Source organism: Nylanderia fulva, unplaced genomic scaffold (genome assembly GCF_048542155.1).
Source record: "Nylanderia fulva isolate GAGA-0341 unplaced genomic scaffold, ASM4854215v1 Scaffold1183, whole genome shotgun sequence".
NCBI classification, from domain to species: Eukaryota; Metazoa; Arthropoda; class Insecta; order Hymenoptera; family Formicidae; genus Nylanderia; species Nylanderia fulva.
Genome location: NW_028189391.1, coordinates 1 through 25,068, shown reverse-complemented (window position 1 = coordinate 25,068; position 25,068 = coordinate 1). Strand labels below are relative to the sequence as shown.

The following is a 25,068-nucleotide window of genomic DNA, read 5'->3' as shown; positions in this document are numbered from 1 at the left end:
AAGGCGACAAAAGGTTTTATTGTTGTCTTTATTTGTTTAGCTTCCCGAGCAGTCCACCTCGACCCCCCCCCCCCCCCCCCCCCCTGCCATTTTTTTTTGGGGGGGGGGTGCCGATAAGCAGCTTAGGCAACTATTCTCCGCCGCCAGTGCCGACGGACATCGCATCGCAACCTTCGCCGCCCAGAAAGAATCCGGTGGCGGTTCAACCCGCCAGCTGCACCTAACTTCGGCGGTTTATGGGAAGCTGCCGTGAAAGCGATGAAGCACCACCTTCGGCGAGTCATCGGTGACGCCACCCTCACCTACGAGGAGATGACTACTCTCCTAGCCAAATTGAGGCCTGCCTCAATTCCAGACCGCTGCAGCCGTTGTCTGACGATCCGGAGGATGTAGCCGCACTCACACCTGGTCACTTCTGGTCGGCTCCGCTCTCTCGGCGACCCCCCCCCCCCCCCCAAAAAAAACGGTGGCAGCTCCTGCAAAACATGAAGGACCATTTCTGGTCTCGGTGGGTCAGCGAATACTTAAGCGACGCGGCGCTTTTACGGATTGCTCATCGCGAATAAAGTGTGTTCATACGATAAAGATTGCTTGTCTTTGTCTAATTCATTACCGTTGCTTGCGGACACTTAGTAATTTAGATCGGCTAATTCTCTCGGTAAATTCGGTCGGTATATTAATTGTAATTTTTGTTAATAGTTTATATAAATATATTTTTTTTGTGAACGTTACGCGTGTGTCGAGTGTTGTGTCTATTCTCGGTCTCGCTTCCGACCACGTCTATCCATCTTTCCGTCGCGCACAAGCAGTTTCCTGGACGTTGGATGGGTCGGTATGGCCCATTACGTTGGCCCGCAAGATCCCCGGACCTTAATTTTTGATTCCTTTTTATGGGGGATTACTGGGGAAAAAATTTTACAAAAAACCGCTTTCCGAGAAAGGTCGCGAAAGGAAAACCAAAAAGGGGGGTTTTTAATTTGGAAAATGGAAGGGAAATTTTTAAGGAGAAGCCAATTAAAAATTTTGGGAAAACGGGGGTTTCAAGGGATGTTTTTTGGTTTATTTTAAAAGGAACCTTTTAAAAATTTCCCGTTCTTTTCCCGGGGAGGAAAACCAAAGGGTTCAATTGTTTCCGGAAAAAAGGGTTTTTCATTTTTAAAAAGGAAAAAATTTGTTTGGAAAAACCAAAATCATTTTTTCCATCCGAAAAAAGGAAAGGGCCCAAAAAACGGGCCTTTTTAAATTTTGGGGGCCAATTTAAAAAAATTTTTGTATTTAAATTTTAAAATTTAAATATTTTTTATAATATGCCTTTTTTAAAACATTTTATTAAATTTTTTTAAATACAATGTTCGCGAATCCCCCAATTTTCGGGCCAAACGGGCTGATTGTTATTCTCTTCCCCCGGCAAAAAGCCTTTTCGCGACCCCGTTGCTTACCGTTCGCCCCCCCACGGGTCGGCCCCTTTGCCGGGTTTTAAACTTTGTCTTTTCCGCTCGGTAAGGTTGCCTTTTAAAAGGGGAATTTTTAAAGGGGGGTAACGGTCCATTGGTGGAATTTTTAAAAAATTTTTAACCCTAAAAAAGTTAATTGGGTTAAATAAAACCCCAAACTAAAAAAAAATTTATTAAAAATTTCCCGGATTTAAATTTTTAAACTTTAAAAAATAAAAAACCTTTACAAAAAAAAAGAATAAAATAGGTGGAAAAACAAATTTGGGGGTTTAACCCAAAATTTTTCTATTTTCTTTTTGGGGTTTACAAAAAAATTTTTTTAAAAAATAAAAATGTGGGGAGGAAATTTAAAATTCTTTCCCCAATGTTGAAAATTTAAGTTTTGGGTAACCTTCCGAGGGCAAATCGAATTTCCCAAAAAAATGTTTTTTTGGAAACTTCCTTTTGTTTCCCCCGGGCCAAGGGAAAAAAAAGGAAACCCCCAAACAAAATCCCGAATCGGGTAATCCCGTTTTTGAGGGCCCAACGGGAACCCGGGGCTCCCCCACGGACTCCGTTCCCAAAGGCCCCGAGAGCCTCAGAAAAAACGCGGGAAAAAAAAAGGGTTTTCGGTTAACCCAAGGGGTTTTTTGGGTAAATAGGAAAGTTGAAAAAACAATTTTAAAGATTTTAAAAGGCCCCTTTCTTTTAAAATAAATATAAATTAACTTATAAGGGGGGAACAAGAGAAAACCCGGGAAAAATTTTTTTTAAAAAAGAACTAAAAATTTTCGGAGGAAAAAATCCCGGGGAAAAGGGGAAACCAAATTTTATTGGACAGGGCCCAGTTTTTAAATTTTAAAATAACCTTTTAAAGGGGGGGTTTTAAAATTCCCCCTTTAACCCCCTTACGAAAAATTAATCCCCCTTCTTAAAAATTCTTTTTAACCAAAAATTTAAATTTTCCCGGGAAAATTTAAAGAACAAATCGGAATACCTGGGAAAAAAGAGCAGTCGCCCGGAAGCGAAAGGTTCTCGGGTTGGGATTCCGTTTCCCGCGATTTTCGGATCTATTTTTTTCTTTTGAAATTTCATTATATTTTTTCGAAGGGGGGTTTTAAAAGGGGGTTTTGAAATTAAATCTCAAATATGAGATTTTTAAAATTTTTTTAAATTTTTGGGGCCCGTGCCCAAGTAAAATGGGGGTTCCCTTTGTGCACCGGTTTTTAATTCTAAGGGAAAAATTTATTTATTTTTTTTTTTAGGTTTAAACGCATTGTAACCCGCGTTTTGGTCTTTTTGCCGTTTTATACTTTAAAATTTATTTTATATACAGAGCCTTTTTAAAAAAATCTTTTTTTTTTGTTTACCCGCTTTTTTAAAAAAAATGCGTTTTTTTTCCAAACTTTTAAATATATATAACAGAGAAAAGTAAGAATCGAAAGGTTTCTGAATAGTCAGCGGAAAAGAGCAGTCGCCCGGAAAGCAAAAGGTCTCGGGTTCGATTCCCGATTCAGCGATTTCGGATCATTTTTTTCTTTGCATTCATTATTTATTTTCCGTAGGGGGGTTTTAAAAGGGGGTATTGAAATTAAATCTAAAATAGGAGAATTTATATTTAAAATTTTCCCCGGGGCCCAAGAAAAATTTGGGGCCTTGTGCACCCGGTATTTAATTCTAACGGAAAATTTTTTATTTTTCTTTAGGATAAGCATTGTATCCGCGTTTTGGGCCCTTTGTTGCCCCGTCTTTTTACTTTTAAAAATTTACTATTTTTGGGCCATTTCCCTTTTCGGCGGGGTTTTTCGACCGGGGTATCGCTTTTTAAATTTGTTTTCGCCCCTCCCCATTGCGGAAAAATTTTCAAAAAACTGTAAAATTGGGTATTTGGTGCTCGAAAAAGCCAAAGAGGCGAATTTTTGTTTAAGGTTAAGTCCCTTTTTAAAATTGAGAGGTTTTTAATAATTTAGAAATATTTACCCCGGAAAATTGAAAAAGGTTTTTTTCACCTTCTGTTTTCTCCCTCGTTTTTCGATCGAAAAGGAATTTTTGCTTTGATCTCTTGTTTGATTTTTTGGGTTGTTTAAAAAATTGATTTTTTGGGCAAAAATCGTACTTTGAAGCTACCGTTGGCTAATTTGATATTCGCATACGTTAAAATTTGCGAGGCGGGCGGTATTTTAAAAAAATTGTCACGTATTTTCGGAGAACCCGAAGAAAGGGTTTAATCGTTAGAAATTGAAAATATTCAAACGCCGAATTTTTTATTCCGGTTGTTTCGATTCCGCGAGCGAGGAATTAAAAAAAATCCCCCTTTGTTTGCGTTTGGGAGCGTAAAGGGGACCAACCCTTTCCCGCAAAATAGGTTTTAAGCACGTGTGCCACGCGTCATGGATGACCCTTAGCTGCCGAATTCCGCGGGGGGATAAAAAAATGAGTCTATCGAGGAGTCTAAAATGAAGGGCGTCCCCTTGTTTAAGCGAAAAGAGAATCGGCAAATTTTATTTCTTTCTAGAGCGAATTTCCGCGTTTAATCTTGTCTGCGAGGGGGTTTTGAAAAAAAACTGTTTTGCTAAAAAGTGAAATTTCTCCAAATTTACAATTTTCTCCGTTTCCAGTCTCTCGTTTTAAACGAGCCGACTTATAAATAAATAAATTCCCTCTGCGGGAAAATTTTAAAAAAAATCAAAGGGTTTTCTCGCAAAAAACTTGTAAAATGCGGGAACAGCACGTTTTTCGAACGCCCCATTGGGGCCCAGGGATAAAATTCCCGGGACCACCCCTTTGGCGGGAGAGTCGTTAGTCCCCTTTAAAACTACTTCCCCCAAAAAAGGACCGGCGCCCGGGGTGTGCCGTCGACGATTCCCCCTTTTTTGTATAAAAAAGGGGAAAGGAGAGCCGAGAATTTCGAACCCCGCGATATATCGTCTCCATTACCACCAACGAGTGTGTGTGCGGTTAGCGCCCCGGCGATTTGCCTTCTCGCGTATTTCGTGTGCTGCCGCTGCTGCTCTCTCGTCGACGCTCTCTCTCTCTCCCTCTTATATATTATAGAAGAGAGACGACGATGAGCGACGCGGAGGAGGCAAACGGCTACGAAAACTCACTATGCGACGACCTCAGAGCAGGCGAGATTACCCGCTGAATTTAAGCATATTATTAAGCGGAGGAAAAGAAACTGACCAGGATTTCCTTAGTAGCGGCGAGCGAACAGGAAAGAGCCCAGCACCGAATCCCGCGGTTCCGCCGCAGGGAAATGTGGTGTTCGAAAGGATCCGCTTATCCCGAGGTGCCGCGTCGCGTCCAAGTCCATCTTGAATGGGGCCACTTACCCGTAGAGGGTGCCAGGCCCGTAGCGACCGGTGCGCGCCTCGGGAGGAATCTCTCCTTAGAATCGGGTTGCTTGAGAGTGCAGCTCTAAGTGGGTGGTAAACTCCATCTAAGGCTAAATACGACCACGAGACCGATAGCGAACAAGTACCGTGAGGGAAAGTTGAAAAGAACTTTGAAAAGAGAGTTCAAGAGTACGTGAAACCGTTCAGGGGTAAACCTAAGAAACCCAAAAGATCGACGGGGGAGATTCATCGTCAGCGGCGCTGGCTTCGCGTCGGTCGGCGATGTCCCGCGGAGTCCGTGCAAATCGATCGTCGGAACTGGGTATAGGGGCGAAAGACTAATTGAACCATCTAGTAGCTGGTTCCCTCCGAAGTTTCCCTTAGGATAGCTGGCACTCGGCCGTTCCGCACGGAACGCGCGCGAGTCTCATCTGGTAAAGCGAATGATTAGAGGCCTTGGGGCCAAAACGACCTCAACCTATTCTCAAACTTTAAATGGGTGAGATCTCTGGCTTTCTTGAATTATGAAGCCACGAGCATCTTCGATCAGAGTGCCAAGTGGGCCATTTTTGGTAAGCAGAACTGGCGCTGTGGGATGAACCAAACGCAGAGTTAAGGCGCCCAACTCGACGCTCATGGGACACCATGAAAGGCGTTGGTTGCTTAAGACAGCAGAACGGTGGCCATGGAAGTCGGAATCCGCTAAGGAGTGTGTAACAACTCACCTGCCGAAGCAACTAGCCCTTGAAAATGGATGGCGCTGAAGCGTCGAGCCTATACTCTGCCGTCAGTGGCAAGTGGGGCGGCAACCGGGAGCGGGCGTTAGTCTTCTCTCGCGTCGTCACGAAGCCCTGACGAGTAGGAGGGTCGCGACGGTGAGCGCAGAAAGGTCTGGGCGCGAGCTTGCCTGGAGCCGCCGTCGGTGCAGATCTTGGTGGTAGTAGCAAATACTCCAGCGAGGCCCTGGAGGACTGACGTGGAGAAGGGTTTCGTGTGAACAGCCGTTGCACACGAGTCAGTCGATCCTAAGCCTAGGAGAAATCCTATCTCAATGACGGCGTACAATATACTCGAGTGTCGAGAAATAATAATAAATATTATACGAAAGACACACCGCCCGTCGGGCGAAAGGGAATCCGGTTCCTATTCCGGAACCCGGCAGCGGAACCGCATACAATTCGGGCCCTTGTAAAGTTGTTCGTCGGGGTAACCCAAAATGACCTGGAGACGCCGTCGGGAGATCCGGGAAGAGTTTTCTTTTCTGTATAAGCATTCGAGTTTCCTGGAAACCTCTAGCAGGGAGATAGGGTTTGGAACGCGAAGAGCACCGCAGTTGCGGCGGTGTCCGGATCTTCCCCTCGGACCTTGAAAATCCAGGAGAGGGCCACGTGGAGGTGTCGCGCCGGTTCGTACCCATATCCGCAGCAGGTCTCCAAGGTAAAGAGCCTCTAGTCGATAGAATAATGTAGGTAAGGGAAGTCGGCAAATTGGATTCGTAACTTCGGAATAAGGATTGGCTCTGAGAAGCGGGGCTGACGTGCCGGGCCTGGGCGAGGATGAACGGTCGGCGTTCTCGCGCCGGTCCCGGGATCCGAGCTCGGTCCCGTGCCTTGGCCTCCCGCGGATCTTCCTTGCTGCGAGGCTTCCGTGGCGGCGCAAGCCGTCGTGGTCGTCCTCTTCGGCCGCCATTCAACGCTCAGCTCAGAACTGGCACGGACTAGGGGAATCCAACTGTCTAATTAAAACAAAGCATTGCGATGGCCCTCGCGGGTGTTGACGCAATGTGATTTCTGCCCAGTGCTCTGAATGTTAACGTGAAGAAATTCAAGCAAGCGCGGGTAAACGGCGGGAGTAACTATGACTCTCTTAAGGGAGCTGCCGATTTTGGTGGTTTCCATGCGCCAACCCCACCTCCTCGCGGTGAGAGTCGGGCAACGTCGGAACCAACCTCCCGGCGGCCAACGGGGCTCTGGCTTGGCGGAGCGGCAACGCTCCGTCCGGGTCCGTGGGGTTGCCAGCCCTTCGGGTCTGTTTACGGCAGGCACCACAAGAAGAGAAAAATATAATCTCCGGCGGCAGCCTCGGGCCGCCGGTCCTGTCGTCCCTTCGCTACCCTCTCCTGACCCCTCTCCAGGCTCTTCTCGTCGGCCGCCCGCTAGGCCACGACGCCGCCCAACACCCGCTGCCCCTGTCCCTGCTGCCCGCAAGCCCCGCAATTCCCATGCCCACACTGTGATCGTGCGTTCACCACGAAGACCGGACTCGGCCTCCATCGCCGATGTGCACACGAGGCCATCGTCAACGAGGAGGTTAACGTCGAGAGGGTTAACCGCCAATGGAGCGACGAAGAGAAGCGCATGATGACGAGGGAGGAGGCGCTTGCCGCGAATCGAGGCGTTAGGTTTATGAATCAACATCTGTTAACCGTCGTTCCGATTATGATCGATTATAATCGCCCGTTATAAACATGAAAGCGGAGGCGAGTTAAAGAGATTGCGAGACACGGTGGCTGCATCGCTGGCCGCGCTGACGAATTTGAGTCGACCGGTTGCTCAGTGGGACGATATGCTTGTTTATTGCGTCTCACAAAAATTCTGTCAAAAAACGCGAAGCGAGTGGAACTTGAAGTGTTCCTCTATAACTTCAATTCCGGCGTACAAAGATATTCATGAATTTCTTACGACTCGAATCCGCGGATTGTCAGACTTCGCGGAAGTTTCAAGAGAAAGTGTTAATCAAAAGCCAAACAAGCCGCGTTCGTCAATGCATAACGTCTCCGCTGTCAAGTGCATATGCTGCTCAGGCAATCATTTCGTGATAAAGTGCGAGCCGTTTCGTCAAAAATCAGTTGAACAACGAAATGAGCTCGCTCGCAAAAATCGTGTATGCTTTAATTGCTTGCGCTCGGGGCATATTTCGCCGAATTGCCCGAGCCAACAGCGATGCAACCACTGCAGTCGGTCTCATCATTCTTTATTGCATTCCGAAAATTATCAATCGTCAGCTGTCAGAAAAGATTCGGAAGCTGCGAAACCAAGCGTGAAAACGAATGCGAAGTCCGACGCCTTGGACGGTTCCAATAACGCTGCCGTGGCCAGCGTCCAGACAATCGAGCCGCCGGACTTTACGACTCCCGCGGTTCTCCTCGCAACCGCGTGGGTGAACATCCACACCGCTGAGGGCCGACGCTTTAAGGTTCGCGCGCTATTGGATCAGGGATCCAATTTTAGTTTTATATCGGAATCTTTCTGTCAAACCATACGGACCAGGCGACAAAGAACCGATTTACAAATCAAAGGATTCGGGGAAACCTACACGGGTGCCGCAAAGTCGCGCGTGTCCTTGCGAATGACTCCGTGCGCGAAATCCGACCCGGTATTTCCAATCACAGTGTACGTGTTTCCGAAGATCACGTCGTACGCGGCTTCGCGAGTTCGACCTGTCGAATCGTGGCCTCACTTGAAGGGCCTTTCCCTCGCGGATCCGGATCCGTCGAGCAAACATCAAATTCACTTGCTTCTTGGAGCCGACGTTTATGGCTCACTTTTGATGCGCGACTTTAGGCAAGGTCCGCTCGGTACCCCCACAGCTCAACTAACCGCGCTCGGTTGGATTATTTCATGTCCGACCGAAAATAAACGGAAGGCTTCAAAAGAAGCCGTTTTAAATTGCGTTCTCGGTCAAGAGATAGACACTCTTCTCCAGCGGTTCTGGGAAGATGAGGAGATCGCGCCTCAAATTCCCCTCACGGAGGAGGAAGAGATTTGTGAGCGACACTTCGTGCAGACGCATAGTCGGTTGTCCGACGGACGATACGTCGTTCGACTACCCTTTAAATGTGATCCTCCGATCGAAATCGGAGAGTCTCTTTCCATTGCGCGATCGCTGTACAACCGCATGGAAAACAGATTGAGAAATCGATCGGAACTGTATTCGCAGTATAACGAATTTCTAGCGGAATACGAGTCCCTCGGACATATGACTAGCGTCGACGAGTCGGAAAAAACCGAGTATTTGCCCGTTTACATTCCGCACCACCCCGTGATTCGGGAAGATAGTTGCACGACTAAATTACGGGTCGTTTTCAACGCGTCGTGCTGAACTAGGAATGGCACGTCGTTGAATGACTTTTTATTAATAGGGCCCAAATTACAGCAAGATCTACCTGCCGTGTTATCGCGATGGCGACGGTGGAGCTTCGTTTGTACGGCCGACATCGCCAAGATGTTTCGGCAAATTCAAATTCATGAGCAAGATTCAGACTACCAAAGAATTCTTTGGCGTCCTCAAGCGGAAGCGCCCGTTCGACATTTTCGCTTGTTAACGGTCACTTACGGTCTCGCTCCCGCTCCGTATCTCGCAATGCGAGTATTGAAACAGCTCGCCCTTGACGAGGGAGAAAAGTTCAAGGCCGCGGTTCCTATCCTAGGAGAGTCTATTTATGTAGACGACGCCCTGTTTGGCGCGGATGATATAAAATCTTTAAAAAATACTCGCGTTCAATTGATGCAGTTAATGGAAAAGGGGGGATTTCAATTAAGGAAATGGGCATCAAATTCGATCGAACTTCTCAAGGATTTGTCTGTTGACCAATCGGAAGTAACCGATCATCTAATCCTGACGGAAGATTCACTTAAAGTTCTCGGCCTGTCATGGATGCCTAACGAAGACGTGTTTCGCTTGAGAGATCGTGTCTAATTGCGCGATCAACAGATCTTTTGCTGTCGACATTTTTTTTTTTTGAGCAACGTCAGTAGTACAGACGGAAAGATTCGCGGACGCTTCCTCTATCGAACGCGACGCGTATGTCTCAAGTTTGACTTGAGACCATTGATTATGTCAGGCGCGTGAACGGCGCGGACGGCAAGAGTTCGCGGACGACCTTGTTGTCGAAACGCGACGAATTTGTCTCAAAAGAGACCACTGAGTATGTCGGGCGCGTGAACGGCGCCGACGGCACGAGTTCGCGAACGACCTGACTGTCGAACGCAACGAATTTGTCTCAAAAGAGACCACTGAGTATGTCGGGCGCGTGAACGGCGCCGACGGCACGAGTTCGCGAACGACCTGACTGTCGAACGCGACGAATTTGTCTCGAAAGAGACCACTAAGTATGTCGGGCGCGTGAACGGCGCCGACGGCACGAGTTCGCGAACGACCTGACTGTCGAACGCGACGAATTTGTCTCGAAAGAGACCACTAAGTTTCGTCTCACGAGTCGAATTGGGTTTTGACGACGTGAATCGGAGTCTACCCGTACACTTGTTTCTCTAAAGCGAACTCGACACTTGGTTCCTGTCTCTTCTTTTGCACACTCGTTTGTAAGACGATGTGCTTCTATTGTCCACCCGCGCTTTTTCACTGTCCGCGAGAGTCACACGAGAATCACTTTCTCCGTTTTACCTTATCGTCCTCGTTATCTTCACAATCCGGCTCGAAGGACCATTTTACTTCTGTGCGAGAACCTTCGATTTGTTTTAATTTTCCGCGCAGAGGCAAATTTATTTATTTATAAGTCGGCTCGTAGATACGAAGGAGACTGGATGCGGAGAAAATTGTAAAGGTGGAGAAATTCACTTTTGAGGCAAAGCAGTTTTATTCAAAACTCTCGCAGACAAGATTAAAACGCGGAAGTTCGCTCTAGAACGAGATAAATTCGCGCGATGCTCTTTTCGCTGATATACACGGAGACGTCTCTTCAGTTCAGACTCCTCGAGTAGACTCATTTTTGATCCTCGCGGAATTCGGCAGCTAAGGCTCATCCGATCGACGCGTGGCACACGTGCTGAAATCCTATTCGTGGACGATTGCCCCATCACGCTCCGAAACGCGAGACAAAGGCGAGTTTTTGTAGATTCCTCGCTCGCGGAATCGAAAACAACCGGAATAACATCTCGGCGTCGAATATTTTCAATTTCTACGATTGACCTTGCTTCGTCGCTCCGAAAATACGTGACAATTTTAAACACAAGTTGACGCGCAATTAGCTGCGTTCTTCATCGACCTACGAGCCAAGTGATTCACCGTTCAGGGTAATCGTTCGAAATTTTTGCGTTCGCGAAGAAACGCGCTTCTCGTTCAACCATCGTGGTCTCTTCTCTCGGACGAGAGAGAGAGAAAGAATAATCGTGGTGGCTCTTCGATCAGGCTGTCCGAGGACGCGCGCGGACCGCCGCCTCCCGCCAGGGAAGGCTACGGCACAAAGGTAGAGTTGTGTGTTTCTCGATCGGAGCGTCTCTCCCGCAACGGGAGAGCCGGGGCGGAAGCTTTTTGAAGAAACCGTCGGACCGACACAGTTGACAGATAGTCGAAATATCATCGATCCTTCCTGTATTATACAGGGTGATTCAAAACAACCGTTTGTCTTTAAAATGTCGTATTCCTGACTCAATTTAAAGACGATTTTTCCTTTGCCAAAATTTTATCCGAAGCTTAGTTTTTGAAATATAAAAAGAAATAGTTAGCGAATTACAGCACGAGTACGGGCGGTAATCAGGAGCGGCGCACCACATTATCCGACGCGGGCGATTACGTGGGCGCTCGAAGCGATCAGCTGTTTGTTACACGCGGCGTTTTGTGTGTGTGTGTGTGTGCGTGTGTGTGTACGCGTATACACACACACACACACTCTTTCTCTTTCTCTCTCACTGATTCTTACTTTGTAGAGATGTTTGATGTCCTTTGACGAATAATTGTTGCCTGACTGGATACAATCCGATATTGACACACTGTGACACACTGCATGATGAAATCATTTTTTTGTAATAAATTCTATTGACACTTTGACTCACGCACTTGATTAAAAATTATTGTAATAAATAACTGATTACAAATTACAACACATAATCACAATCTGAGAGAATTTTCTCTTAGAATTTGCCCTGAAAATTGTGGTAATCGTAGGATAATATTGTATGGAAAAAATTTTATTAGAATTCCTCTAATTAATATTTATCACATTCAAAATAATAATATCTATCACAATAAAATATGAAACATGTTTTATTAATTTTACTAAACCGTAAAGTAAAATTAATGAAATATATTTTATATTTTATTGTGATTGTTTTTCCTTTTATTTAATTTTAATAACAGTAATTTTATTGTATCATATCAGATTTGTACACTGTATCTGGTTCCGACGCTTCGGACCCTTTTGATAGACTATTGAATACGTGATTGAGGTTCGATTGTCGTTCTTCAAGAACAAAGAAAGACAGGATATCGCGGATCCGTTACAAGCATACCGCTATTATTATAGGATGTTGCTCGTCATAGCTGAGCGCGGAATTCGTCAACCGCCCGCCAAGACGGAGTAAAGAGTCTCTCCTAGAAAAGGACTCAATTGCTCAACGAGCTCGAATGCGGCATGGTGCCGTTATTCTTTAGTGAGCGCGTTTCCCGCTCGAAGAATCTCTGTTGCAGATAGCGCAACCAGAAGATTTCCGCCCTCCTAAACTCATCGGCGTTCAGAAGGGGGAAGAGTTGGAGCGAGACGCGCTCTTTTCTTTTACACGAAGAATAAAGCGATTCATATAGGCAGTCACGCGGACAAGCTTGGTCCAAGTGGAGAACCTATATGGGAGTTTCCCATTCCTCGGCCTCTTGAAACATGGAACGTCACAGGCCGTCTTCTTTCCACCGACACTTGCTGATCGGTGGCAGTGTCGAGCGGAGCTGAGACATTCAGAATCGGCCACGCAGTCGATGGCTTCTGAAGCCATCGTGGACCGTTCCACCATAGCGGGTGAGTCACGAGCTCGGAGGCGGTCAAGCCGCGCGAGGCACAGTCCGCCGGATTATCTCGAGACGGAACGTGATTCCAACAAACAGAATCCAGACAGGTATGCACTTCGGATACGCGGTTAGCCACGTAGGTGCTCCATTTTGATGGATGTTGACGGAGCCACGCGAGAGCGATGGTCGAATCCGTCCATCCGTATATTGGAATCGGAGGTAATTTCAACGATGTCAAGGTCCACTTGATTAGCCGGCTGAGGAGGACGATAGCGTTCAGTTCCAAGCGCGGGATGCTTACGGTTTTGATCGGCGCGACCTTTGTTTTAGCAGCGAGCAGAGTGATTTGAAACTTCGTTGGCGAAGGAAGCACTCGAATATAAACGACCGCCGCGTAAGCGCGGTTTGAAGCGTCGGCAAACCCGTGGATTTTGAACGCGAGGTTATTGGAATGTCGACCGGTCCAACGCGGTATTCGGACGCGGTTTAATGATTCTAAATCGTTGGTGTAGCTCTCCCAACGATCGCGCAACTACTCTGGAAGAGGGGAGTCCCAATCACATTTGAGAAGCCATAACTCTTGTAGCAAGATTTTCGCGGTTACAACAACCGGAGCAGCCCATCCTATTGGGTCGTATAATTTTGCCGTGAACGAGAGAACGGAACGTTTCGTGTGCGTAACCGATCTCAACGGAGTTATTACGAATTTAAACGCGTCCTCTTTAGCAAGCCATGAAAGCCCGAAAATCTTCTTTTACGAGTAAGTGATCGGTGACTTCCGGCTGATGAGCCGAAAGTCCTTGAAGAAGAGAGGAGGCATTAGAAACCCACTTTCGTAGTTGAAAACCTCCCTTTTGCAGGATTTCAACTAGTTGGACACGAGCTTCTATCAATGAAGTCGTATCGTCCGCGCCAAAGAGCGCATCGTCCACGTAGAGGGACTCGTTGAGAATTGAAACAGCCGCGGGATAGTTGTCACCTTTATCTAGAGAAAGCTGTTTCAGTACCCTTATTGCGAGGTACGGAGCGGGGGCGAGCCCGTACGTTACAGTGAGAAGGCGATAGTGTTCAATCGGCCCATCGGCCGACGATCGCCATAAGATTCTTTGAAAATCCGCGTCAGACGGATGCACGAGAATTTAGCGGAATATTTGAGCAATGTCCGCCGTGTAAACAAATTGCCATTGACGCCAGCGCAATAATATAGCGGAGAGGTCTTGCTGCAGTCTCTGACCGATCAGTAAGTGATCGTTAAGCGAAGTCTTATTGCTCGTTTTGCACGAAGCGTTGAAGACAACGCGCAATTTCGTAGTGCAACTCGAGTCGCGCAAAACGGGATGATGAGGAATATATACCGGCTCGAACTCGGAGCGGTCAGATAATTCCACCTTCCTTATATGACCGAGCGAATTATACTCTCGTAAGAACTCGTTGTACTGCGCGTGAAGTTCAGGACGAAGCCGTAGCTTTCCTTCCATTTTATTATAAAGCGAGGTTGCAATGTGCAAAGAATCACCGATTTTTATCGGGAAATCATGCCTGAAGGGCAATCGAACCGCATAGCGTCCCTGAGGGGTACGATAGTGGTTGGCGATGAAATGAGCCTCGCACCTCTCCTCCTTCTCCGTGAGAGGGACAGGCCGCGAGATCTCCTCATCTTCCCAGAACTTCTGGAGAAGAGAGTGCGTGCTTTGTTCCAACACGCAGTTTAATACAGATGCTTGAGCAGTAGTAGTCGGCCTACTATTTGTGGGGCCGGAAAGGATCCAACCGAGAGCGGTCAATTGCGCTGTCGGAGTTCCAATAGGACCTTGACGGACATCGCGCTTCAGAAGCGAGCCGTAAAGGTCAGCACCGATCAACAAATAAATTTGATGTTGACTTGGAGGATCAGGATCAGCAAAAGATAGACCCTGTAAATGAGGCCACGCATCGAAGGGCTGAATCCGCGAGGCAGCGTATGAAGTAATGCGTTGAAAAATGTAAGCCGTCAGAGGAAAGCTCGGGTCGGCTTGAGCACACGGGGTTAACTGTAGTGTTACGCGCGATTTCGCAGTACCCGTGTATTTTTCGCCGAAGCATTTAATTTGTAAATCGGCTCGTTGCCGTTTAGTGCGCAACGCCTGTGAGAGCGATTCTGATATAAAGCTAAAGGTGGATCCTTGATCCAACAACGCGCGAACCTTTAAGCAGCGACCCTCCCCAGTGTGGAGGTCGACCCATGCCGTTGCCAAGAGGACATTTGGATGTTCCTGAAGCGAGGGCGGTACTATCTGGACGGCCGCGATCGTATTGACCGTCTGATTTGTAGTCGCCTTAGATGCGGCTTGTGACGCAGATTCGGAGGTAGTAGCCTCGGAACTGGCCAAGTTATCGAAGGCATTTTGATTTGCCGCTGAATGCAGCAATGTGTGATGCGAGCGACGACATTGTCTGCACCGATATTTGCTCGGGCATTTCGACGGGAAATGTCCGGACTTTAAGCAGTTAAAGCAAAGTTTATGCTGGCGCGCGAGAGCAAAGCGCTGTGAAGCTGATTTCTTCGCGTAGTCTTCGCATTTCGAAACGTGATGCTCACCGGAGCAACAAATACATTTAAAGGCAGTCACGTTGTTTACCGTTAAACGCGGTTTATCATTTTTCGAAGAACCGGAGTCCTTGCTTGAATCGGCAAAGTCCGACAATCCGCGTATACGGAGAGTTAAAAACTCATTAAGCTCCTGATAAGAAGAAGGCTCATTTCGTTTGATTCGCGTTAAATTCCATTCGGTACGTGTTCTCGCGCTAAACTTTTGCGTTATTGTATAAACAAGAATGTCGTCCCATTGTTCTACGGGACGATCGAGATTTTTTAATACGGCTAACGATGCAGACACTGTGTCGCGCAATTTTCGCAAATCGCTTACAATCTCGCTTTTCATTACCGGAAGGCTAATAAACGCGTGTAAATGAGCATAGATTAACGCTTGCTTATCGTCGTATTCATTGGTTAACAATTGCCAGGCAGATTCGTAATTCGCATCGGAAATTTTTAAATTATTGATCAGCAAGGAAGCGTCTCCCGTTACGCTCGTTTTTAAGTAATGAAATTTTTGAGAATTTGAAAGAGCGTCGTTAGTTACTACGAGAGATTCAAAAATGTTTCGGAAGTTTTCCCAATCGGTTAATTTCCCAGAAAACTTTGGCAGCGCGATGCGTGGCAATTGGAAGCAATGATTATTTGTTTCGCGAACGGAGGAATTGGAACTACGATCGGTAAACGGAATTGTATTAGGAGATAATCGACTTATCGTATCTTGCAGCAGATCGGCCGTGTCGATGTAGACATCCTCAGCTCTCAGGAACTCTTCCAGAGTGAAGTACGGCAAGGTCGTTTGCTGCTCCGTGGTCGTCTTTTGAAGCAGTTTGACATGAAGGCCGCGGCAGGCGGCCCAGTGCTCCTCCAACTTGGCAAGCCTACTTCGCGTCTTGGCGAGTGTCACGTTTGATTTGGCCAGCTTCTTGAAGTTGACGAGATCTCGTTTGATCTCGTCAATACAAGCTCCCTGCTCGATGAGCAGGTCACTCACGGCATTCGACATGATTATCGATGCCGGATTGTTGAATCGTTTATCGATTATTCGCTACTGAAGCGAAATATTCAAGCGCGCGCGCAGACTTGAAGCGCCCGCTGATTGACGCGCGAGAGAGAGTGAGAGAGTCCGAGCGCGAGTTAGCGCACCGTCACGTTAAGCCGTTATCGGCTGTCTTTCTCACACGAAGCGATTGCGTGGCGCGTGATAGCGGCGTCGAAATTGCAAATCGCGTGGTTTTTTAAATCTTTAGAAACGTCGAAAATCACCGAAATGATCGAGAGAGTCAAAGAGAGATGCACGACGCGGACGCGTGATAGCGGCGTCGAAATAGCAAGTCGCGCACCTTTTAAATGTTTAGAAACGTCGAAAATCAACAAGATGATCGAGAGAGTCACAGAGAGATGCACGACGCGGACGCGTGATAGCGGCGTCGAAATAGCAATATGCGCACCTTTTAAATGTTTAGAAACGTCGAAAAGCAACAAGATGATCGAGAGCACAGATTAATAGACAGATCGCCAAAGGTCTGGATGAAGGAGAGACCAGCATTTCTCACTGATTTCAGCGCCATATTGTAGTAGTGGTCAATGCCGTAACTATTAATACGTTCCCAAGATAAGAGCGTCTCATGCTCATGAACTCGTCCGGCGGCATGTACGAGATTTATCTTTTCGTAGCGTTCGCGTATTTCGGAAAGGACAGAGATCACGACGGGGACGCGTGAAAACGGCTCGAAATAGCAAGTCGCGCACCTTTTAAATGTTTAGAACGTCGAAAAAAAACAAGATACGAGGCACGGTAAATGCAACCCAAAGGGGGGGGGGGGGGGGGGGGGGGGGGGGGGGGGGGGGGGGGGGGGGGGGGGGGGGGGGGGGGGGGGGGGGGGGGGGGGGGGGGGGGGGGGGGGGGGGGGGGGGGGGGGGGGGGGGGGGGGGGGGGGGGGGGTTTTTTTTTTTTTTTTTTTTTTTTTTTTTTTTTTTTTTTTTTTTTTTTTTTTTTTTTTTTTTTTTTTTTTTTTTTTTTTTTTTTTTTTTTTTTTTTTTTTTTTTTTTTTTTTTTTTTTTTTTTTTTTTTTTTTTTTTTTTTTTTTTTTTTTTTTTTTTTTTTTTTTTTTTTTTTTTTTTTTTTTTTTTTTTTTTTTTTTTTTTTTTTTTTTTTTTTTTTTTTTTTTTTTTTTTTTTTTTTTTTTTTTTTTTTTTTTTTTTTTTTTTTTTTTTTTTTTTTTTTTTTTTTTTTTTTTTTTTTTTTTTTTTTTTTTTTTTTTTTTTTTTTTTTTTTTTTTTTTTTTTTTTTTTTTTTTTTTTTTTTTTTTTTTTTTTTTTTTTTTTTTTGCCCTTTTCCAAAATAGCGAACCCACGAAAGAAAAATTTCGTACATGCGCCGGACGAGTTCATGAGCATGAGACGCTCTATCTTGGGAAAGTATTAAAGTTATTTGCATTGACCCCACATAAATATGGCGCTGAAATCAGTGAAAAAATGCTGGTCTCCCCTTTCATCCAGACCTTTGGCGATCTGTCTATTAATCTTTTGATCTCGATCATTTTGTGCTTTTCGACGTTTCTAAACATTTTTAAAAAGGTGCGCGACGTTGCTATTTCGACGGCCTTTTCACGCGTCCGCGTCGTGCATCTCTCTGTGACTCTCTCTATCATCTTGTTTTATTTTTGACGTTTCTAAAAAAATTTAAAAAGGGGCGCGACTTGGCTATTTTGACGCGCTATCACGCGTTTCCCCGTCGTGCATCTCTTTTGATCTCTCGATCATTTTGGGCTGATTTTTGCGTTTTTAAAGATTTAAAAACCACGCGATTTGCAATTTCGGGCGGCGCTATCACGCGCCACGCAATCGCTTCGTGTGGGGAAAGACAGCCGATAACGGCACTTAACGGACGGTGCGCTAACTCGCGCTCGGACTCTCCACTCTCTCTCGGCGTCAATCAAGCGGGCGCTTCAAGTCTGCGCGCGCGCTTGAAAATTTCGCTTCGAAGCGAATAATCGATTTAAAAGATTTAAAAAATCCGGCATCGATAAAACATGTCGAATGCCCCCCCTCGTTTGGGGACCTGCTCATTGAGCAGGGGGCTTGTATTGACGAGATCAAACGAGATCTCGTCAACTTTAAAAAAGATGGCCAAATCACCCTGAACTCGCCAAGACGCGAAGTAGGGCTTGCCAAGTTGGAGGAGCCTGGGCCGCCTCCCCGGCCTTCATGTTTAAAATGCTTCAAAAGACGCCACGACACCGAGCAGCAGCAAAAGACCTTGCGGTTTCTTCACTCTGAAGAGTTTTGAGAGCTGAGGATTTTCTACATCGACACGGCCGATCGTTGCAAGATACGATAAGTCGATTATCTCCTAATACAATTCCCTTTACCGATTTGTAGTTCCAATTTCCTCCGTTCGCGAAACAAATACCACCTTCCCCCCCTTTCTTCCCCCCAAATTTCCACGCATCGCGCTGCCAAAGTTTTTGGGAAATTAACGATTGGGAAAAATTCCGAAACATTTTTGCATCTCTCTAGTAACTACGACCCCTTTTAAATTCAAAAATTCATTACTTAAAAACGAGCCCTACGGGAGACCCCTCCTTGATGATCCAATAAATTTTAAAAATTTTCCCATGCGGGAAATTTCGAATTGCCGGCAATTTTTAAAACCCAAAGATACGACGATAAGGGAAGCGTTAAACTTGGGTCATTTACAGCGGTATTGCCTTCCGGTAAAGGGAAAACGAGATGTAAGCGATTTGCGAAAATTGCGCGACACATGTCGCATCGTTAGCCCCTATTAAAAATCTCGATCGTCCGTTTAGGGAACCCAAGGGACGACCCCCTTTTTGTTTATACAATAACGCAAAAAAATTTAGCGCGAGGAACACGTAACCGAATGGAATTTTAAAGCGAAAAAAAAACGAATGAGCCTTCTTCTTATCAGGAGCTTAATGATTTTTTTTAACTCTCCGATACGCGGATTGTCGGACTTTGCCGGTCAAGAAAGGACTCCGTTTCTTCGAAAAATGATAAACCGCGTTTAACCCGGTAAACAACGTGATGCCTTTAAATGTTTTTGTTGCTCCGGTGACCCATAAACGTTCGAAATGCGAAGATCTACCGAAGAATCAGCTCACAGCGCTTTGCTCTCGCGCGCAGCATAATTTGCTTTAACTGCTTAAAGTCCGGAATTTCCGTCGAAATGCCCGAGCAAATATCGGTGCAGACAATGTCGTCGCTCGCATCACACATTGCTGCATTCAGCGGCAAATCAAAATGCCTTCGATAACTTGGCCAGTTCCGAGGCTACTACCTCCGAATCTGCGTCACAAGCCGCATCTAAGGCGACTACCAAATCAGACGGTCAAATACGATCGCGGCCGTCCAGATAGTACCGCCCCTCGCTTCAGGAACATCCAAAATGTCCTCTTGGCAACGGCATGGGTCGACCTCCACACGGGGAGGGTCGCTGCTCTTAAAGGTTTGCGCCGTTGTTGGATCAAGGATCCACCTTAGCTTTATATCAGAAATCGCTCTCACAGGCGTTGCGTCACCTAAACGGCAACGAGCCGATTACAAATTAAATGCTTCGGCGAAAAATACACGGGGTACTGCCGAAAATCGCGCGTAACATACAGTTAACCCCGTGTGCTCAAGCCGACCCGAGCTTTCCTCTGACGGCTTACATTTTTCAACGCACTACTTCATACGCTGCCTCGCGGATTCAGCCCTCGATGCGTGGCCTCATTACAGGGGTCTATCTTTTGCTGATCCTGATCTTCAAGTCAACATCAAATTATTTGTTGATCGGGTTGCTGACCTTACGGCTCGCTTCTGAAGCGCGATGTCCGTCAAGGTCCTATTGGAACTCCGACAGCGCAATTGACCGCTCTCGGTTGGATCCTTTCCGGCCCCACAAATAGTAGGCCGACTACTACTGCTCAAGCATCTGTATTAAACTGCGTGTTGGAACAAGCACGCACTCTCTTCTCCAGAAGTTCTGGGAAGATGAGGAGATCTCGCGGGCCTGTCCCCTCTCACGGAGAAGTGAGAGAGGGTGCGAGGCTCATTTCATCGCCAACCACTATCGTACCCCTCAGGGACGCTATTGCGGTTCGATTGCCCTTCAGGGCATTGATTTCCCGATAAAAATCGGTGATTCTTTTGCACATTGCAACGCTCGCTGTGATAAATAAAATGGAAGAAAGCTACGGCTTCGTCCTGAACTTTACGCGCAGTACAACGAGTTCTTACGAGAGTATAATTCGCTCGGTCAATAAGGAAGGTGGAATTATCTGACCGCTCCGAGTTCGAGCCGGTATATATTCCTCATCATCCCGTTTTGCGCGACTCGAGTTGCACTACGAAATTGCGCGTTGTCTTCAACGCTTTCGTGGCAAAAACGAGCAATAAGACTTCGCTTAACGATCACTTACTGATCGGTCAGAGACTGCAGCAAGACCTCTCCGCTATATTATTGCGCTGGCGTCAATGGCAATTTTTGTTTACAGGGCGGGACATTGCTCAAATATTCCGCTAATTCTGGGGCATCCGTCTGACGCGGTTTTTCAAAGAATCTTTTTTTTTTTTTTTTTTTTTTTTTTTTTTTTTTTTTTTTTTTTTTTTTTTTTTTTTTTTTTTTTTTTTTTTTTTTTTTTTTTTTTTTTTTTTTTTTTTTTTTTTTTTTTTTTTTTTTTTTTTTTTTTTTTTTTTTTTTTTTTTTTTTTTTTTTTTTTTTTTTTTTTTTTTTTTTTTTTTCCCCCCCCCCCCCCCCCCCCCCCCCCCCCCCCCCCCCCCCCCCCCCCCCCCCCCCCCCCCCCCCCCCCCCCCCCCCCCCCCCCCCCCCCCCCCCCCCCCCCCCCCCCCCCCCCCCCCCCCCCCCCCCCCCCCCCCCCCCCCCCCCCCCCCCCCCCCCCCCCCCCCCCCCCCCCCCCCCCCCCCCCCCATCGCTTCGCGTGGCTCCGTCAACATCCATCAAAATGGAGCACCTACGTGGCTAACCGGGGACCCGAAGTGCATCCCTTCTGGTTTCTGTTTTTTGGGGAAATCATTTTGTTCGGAGAAATCCGGCGGATTTTCCTTTTGGCGCGGCTTGACCCCCTTCCGACTCGTGACCACCCCTTTTGGGGAAAACGGCCCCCACGATGGCTTCAAACCCAGGGCCTGCGGGGGCCGATTCTGAATGTCCAGTCCGCTCAAACACTGCCACCAAATCAGCAATTGTCGGGGGAAAAGAAAAGGCCTGTGATTTGTCAAACCATACGGACCGGGCCCCCAAAGAACCGATTAAAAATCCCAAGATTGGGGAAACCTACACGGTGCCGAAAGTCGCGGTGTCCTTGCAATACCCGTGCCGAAATCCCCCCCGGTATTTCCAATACATTGTAGTTTTCCCGAAGCACTTCGTACGCGGCTCGGGTTCGACCGTCGACGTGGCCTCACTTGAAGGGCCCCTTTCCCCCCGGATCCGGACCCGTCAGCAAAAATAAAAATTTATTTGTTTGGGGAGCCGAGTTAGCTCATTTTTTGTGCGCGACTTGAGGAAAGGTCCGCTCGGTCCCCCCCAAAAACTAACAAACCGCGCTGGGTTGGTTTATTCCTTTTCCGACCGAAAAAAAACGGAAGGTTCAAAAAACCGTTTTAAATTGGGCGTTCTCGGTCAAGAGAAAACACTCTTCTCCAGCGGTTCGGGGAAAAGGGAGGAGATCGCCCCTCAAATTCCCCCCGGAGGGGAAAGGGAAAAATTTGTGAGCACACTTCGTGAGACGCATAAGGGTTTCCCGACGGACGATCTCGTTCGACTCCCCTTTTAAATGATTTCCGTTTCGAAATCGGAGAGTCCTTCCATTGCGCGGTCGTGTACCCCGCAGGGAAAAAAACAATTGGAAATTGATGGGAACCTGTTTCGCAGTATAACGAATTCTAGCGGAATACATCCCTGGGGACATATGACTAGCGTCGACAGTGGGAAAAACCGGGTATTTTCCCCGTTTACTTTCCGAAAACCCCCCCGTGATTCGGGAAGATAGTGCACACTAAATTAGGGGTTTTCTTTTTAAACGCGTGTGCCAAACAGGAATGGCACGTGTTAATGCTTTTTTTAATAGGCCCCCCAAAATTACCAAATCTACCTGCCGTGTTATCGCGTGGCGACGGTGGACTTCGTCGTAGGCCGAAATCGCCAAATGTTTCGGCAAATTCAAATTCAGAGCAAGATTCAGAATACCAAAAAATTCTTTGGCGCCCCAAAGGGGGAACCCCCGTTCGCATTTTCGTTTTTAAACGGTATTACGGCCCCTCGTCCCGCCCGTATCTGAAGCATATTTAAAAATTTGGGGGGGGAAAATAAGGGGGTTCCCTTTTGGGGGTAAAGAGCCCTGTTTGGGCGGAGAAAAAAATCTTTTTAAAAAATTTTCTCGCGTTTAATGATGCAGTTAATGGAAAAGGGGGATTTCAATTAAGGAAATGGGCACAAAATTTGATCGAAATTCTGGATTTGTCTGTTGACCAAACGGAAGTACCGATCTCTAATCCGCGGGGAAAATTTATTAAAATTCTCCCTGTCATGGATCCCAAAGAAGAGGTTTTTGCTTGGTCGTGAACTCGACCACCCCCAGCGTTCCCCAAAAGCTCAATTCTTTCATTTTTCGCGGGGGCTTAGACCCCCTCGGATGGGGGCCCCCCCGTCGTGATGTGGCAAAAAAAATACTTCAAGACGTGGTTTTACATTTTGGAATGGGCTTTTCTCGATGAGTTTAAAGTCCCGTTGGAAATTTTTTTGATCAGAATTTACAAATTTTTGAAAGATCAAAATTCCCGGTGGATGTCAGGTCCCCAAACTCTCGCGCTAGAGATACACGGTTTCGCTGACGGTTTAAATGAGCTTTTGCCGCCGTGTATACTTCGGTCTATCATTTGCTTTTTAGACTTCGCAATAAATTTTTAAAGCAGCAAAAAAAAAGGCCCCCCCCGTGAAAACCGTGAGAACCCCCCGGGCTAAATTAAACCGGGGAGTGTTATTTATGCCTCGTAAGTGGGGCGTTAATTCGTTTCTTATTTAACTTTCCATCCTTGTTTGGGCGGATTCCCATACTTGGGGTGGTTTCCCAGCCCCCCCAAAAAGGAACAATACGGGCCAACCGCGGGGAAATCAGAACCCAAATTTCTATCCCACCGGTGGAGTCACTTCCTCGGCAAGACCCGGGGATTTTGCGTCGGGGGGCTATCCGCGTCTGAGTGTGTTGCATTCGCTATGGGGGAACGGACCACCATGGCTTCGGCAACCTTCACGGCTTGGCCGTTCTGATATGACAATACTAGACCCCCCAAAGGGAAATACACAAATTTCAGCTGAACGCGAAAAAACCAAATTTTCACATGAAGGGAAGAAAGGGACTACTTTACAAATTTTTTTAAATTTGGGCAACTCTCCGAGTGACGGGTTACGTCCCAAGTTTTTTTTTCGCCTACTCGGGAAGGGAAAAGGTTGTAATTTAAAAAATTTGACACTGACGTCGCGAGCTTAAACGGGGGCCAGCAATTCTGCGTCTTTGTCCGCGGGGAGCTTTCAGGGCGTTCAAAAATTTGCAAAAACTGCCCGATTTTAAAAAAGTTCCCTTTGAACTTTTGCCATTCTTAGGAAAAAAATTTGGTACCCCCCCGGCTTTGGGGGCGGTTCACACTCCGCTCTTCTAGTACAAAAATCCCCTATCGTGCCGCGCGGACAAAATCCTTACCTTTTAATCGCTCAAGCTCATAAGAGTCACTCCCGGGGGGTTCAAAACGTTTTCTGCGCACCCTTCTCAGAATTATTGGTTTAAGGGGGGGCGAAACTCCGTCAAGGATATAAGACAAAGCTCCCTTGCGTCGTCCTCGGGTAAACTTTGAGCCAATTCATGGGAGACCTCCCCCTCTCCAGGTCTCCCTCGTCTCCTTTTCTCATAGGGAGTGGATTTTTGTGGCCCTTTCTTTGTCAAAGCCGTGTTTTTGGGAGAGGCCAAAAAAAACCCGAAAAAATTATATGCTTTTTTTTCATCGCCTCGTCACGAAACAATCCAGAGATATCGAAATACTCTGCGCGGGGGTTTGCCGCCTTTTGGGATTTTTTGAGCCCAAGGGGTTTCCGTCCCAAACTATATGCGATAATGGAACGAACTTCCCCGGGGCTGACAAGGAATTGAACACGCGTTTTCCCGCCTTGATGAAGGATTCGCCTGCACGACATCCTTGCAATGACAAAATTGAAAAGAACTTCATTCCTTGCGGCTCCCATTGGGGGCATGGGAGGCCGGGAATCAAAAGTTCAAGTCCCACTTAAAAAAAAATCGCCGGTTCGCGAACTCGTCACAGGGGCCCCAATTGCGCGTTTTTTTATGCCAAAACAGGCGTGCTTAAATTCTCGCCGATCGCGGGTTAAGGGGTTTATAAACCTTTTCGTAAAAATTTTCCTCTTTTCATTAATTTTTTTTTCACACTAAGGAAAAGAGTATCAAAAAAAGGTTTGAGGGTTATTTTTATTTTGTTTCTATTATAAAAATTTTTTTTAAATTAAAAAAAAACTTTGAAGAATTCCTGTAGATGGCGCCAAAGATGACCCTTTTGCGTATTCCCGGGCAAACGGTGGCCAGGATTTCCGGGTTACTGGTATGACTAGAACAAAAAAGAAAAATTTTTATTTCTCTGATAATTTTCCATCGAGGGACGTGGATTTTTGAAAAATATTTAATTTTTGTGGAAAATTTTCAATTTTAAAAAAAGTATAAAAATTTTCACTGAAAAAAACGTTTTTAAATTTTGGGCCCCAAAAAAAAAAACTAACAATTTTTAAAAAACGGCTGACCCCTCGAAACAATTTAATTTAGCGCAGAATAGCTTTGTTTTTAATTTCCCCATGTAAATTGTGGGGCTAATGGCCACCATTTTTAAAAATGGTGTTTTTTCGAAAACGATTTAAAGTTTTGCAAAGAGAAAACTTTTTTTTTAGGAGTCCCCTTTTTAA

At 46.4% G+C, this 25,068-nt stretch overlaps 3 protein-coding genes and 1 pseudogene across 3 annotated transcripts; 3 read left to right on the top strand and 1 right to left on the bottom strand.

Annotated features, from left to right (window-relative positions):
• The first annotated feature begins 4,570 nt into the window (after positions 1 to 4,570).
• On the top strand, positions 4,571 to 6,222 carry LOC146724753 (large subunit ribosomal RNA; annotated as a pseudogene).
• A 1,309-nt stretch (positions 6,223 to 7,531) lies between these two features.
• Positions 7,532 to 8,869, top strand: LOC146724752 (uncharacterized). Its single transcript, XM_085489944.1, has one exon. The coding sequence runs from the start codon at positions 7,532 to 7,534 to the stop codon at positions 8,867 to 8,869; it is 1,338 nt and encodes a 445-aa protein (XP_085346070.1).
• Positions 8,870 to 8,992: 123 nt separating this feature from the next.
• LOC146724751 (uncharacterized) lies at positions 8,993 to 9,466 on the top strand. Its single transcript, XM_085489935.1, has one exon. The coding sequence runs from the start codon at positions 8,993 to 8,995 to the stop codon at positions 9,464 to 9,466; it is 474 nt and encodes a 157-aa protein (XP_085346061.1).
• A 4,178-nt stretch (positions 9,467 to 13,644) lies between these two features.
• On the bottom strand, positions 13,645 to 16,086 carry LOC146724750 (uncharacterized). The gene has a single exon (XM_085489929.1). The coding sequence runs from the start codon at positions 16,084 to 16,086 to the stop codon at positions 13,645 to 13,647; it is 2,442 nt and encodes an 813-aa protein (XP_085346055.1).
• Positions 16,087 to 25,068: the final 8,982 nt, after the last annotated feature.

What these genes read in the sequence shown, in the direction of transcription:
- LOC146724752 (XM_085489944.1), top strand. Translation starts at nt 7,532, where the DNA reads ATGCATAACGTCTCCGCTGTCAAGTGCATATGCTGCTCAGGCAATCAT.
- LOC146724751 (XM_085489935.1), top strand. Translation starts at nt 8,993, where the DNA reads ATGTTTCGGCAAATTCAAATTCATGAGCAAGATTCAGACTACCAAAGA.
- LOC146724750 (XM_085489929.1), bottom strand. Translation starts at nt 16,086, where the DNA reads ATGTCGAATGCCGTGAGTGACCTGCTCATCGAGCAGGGAGCTTGTATT.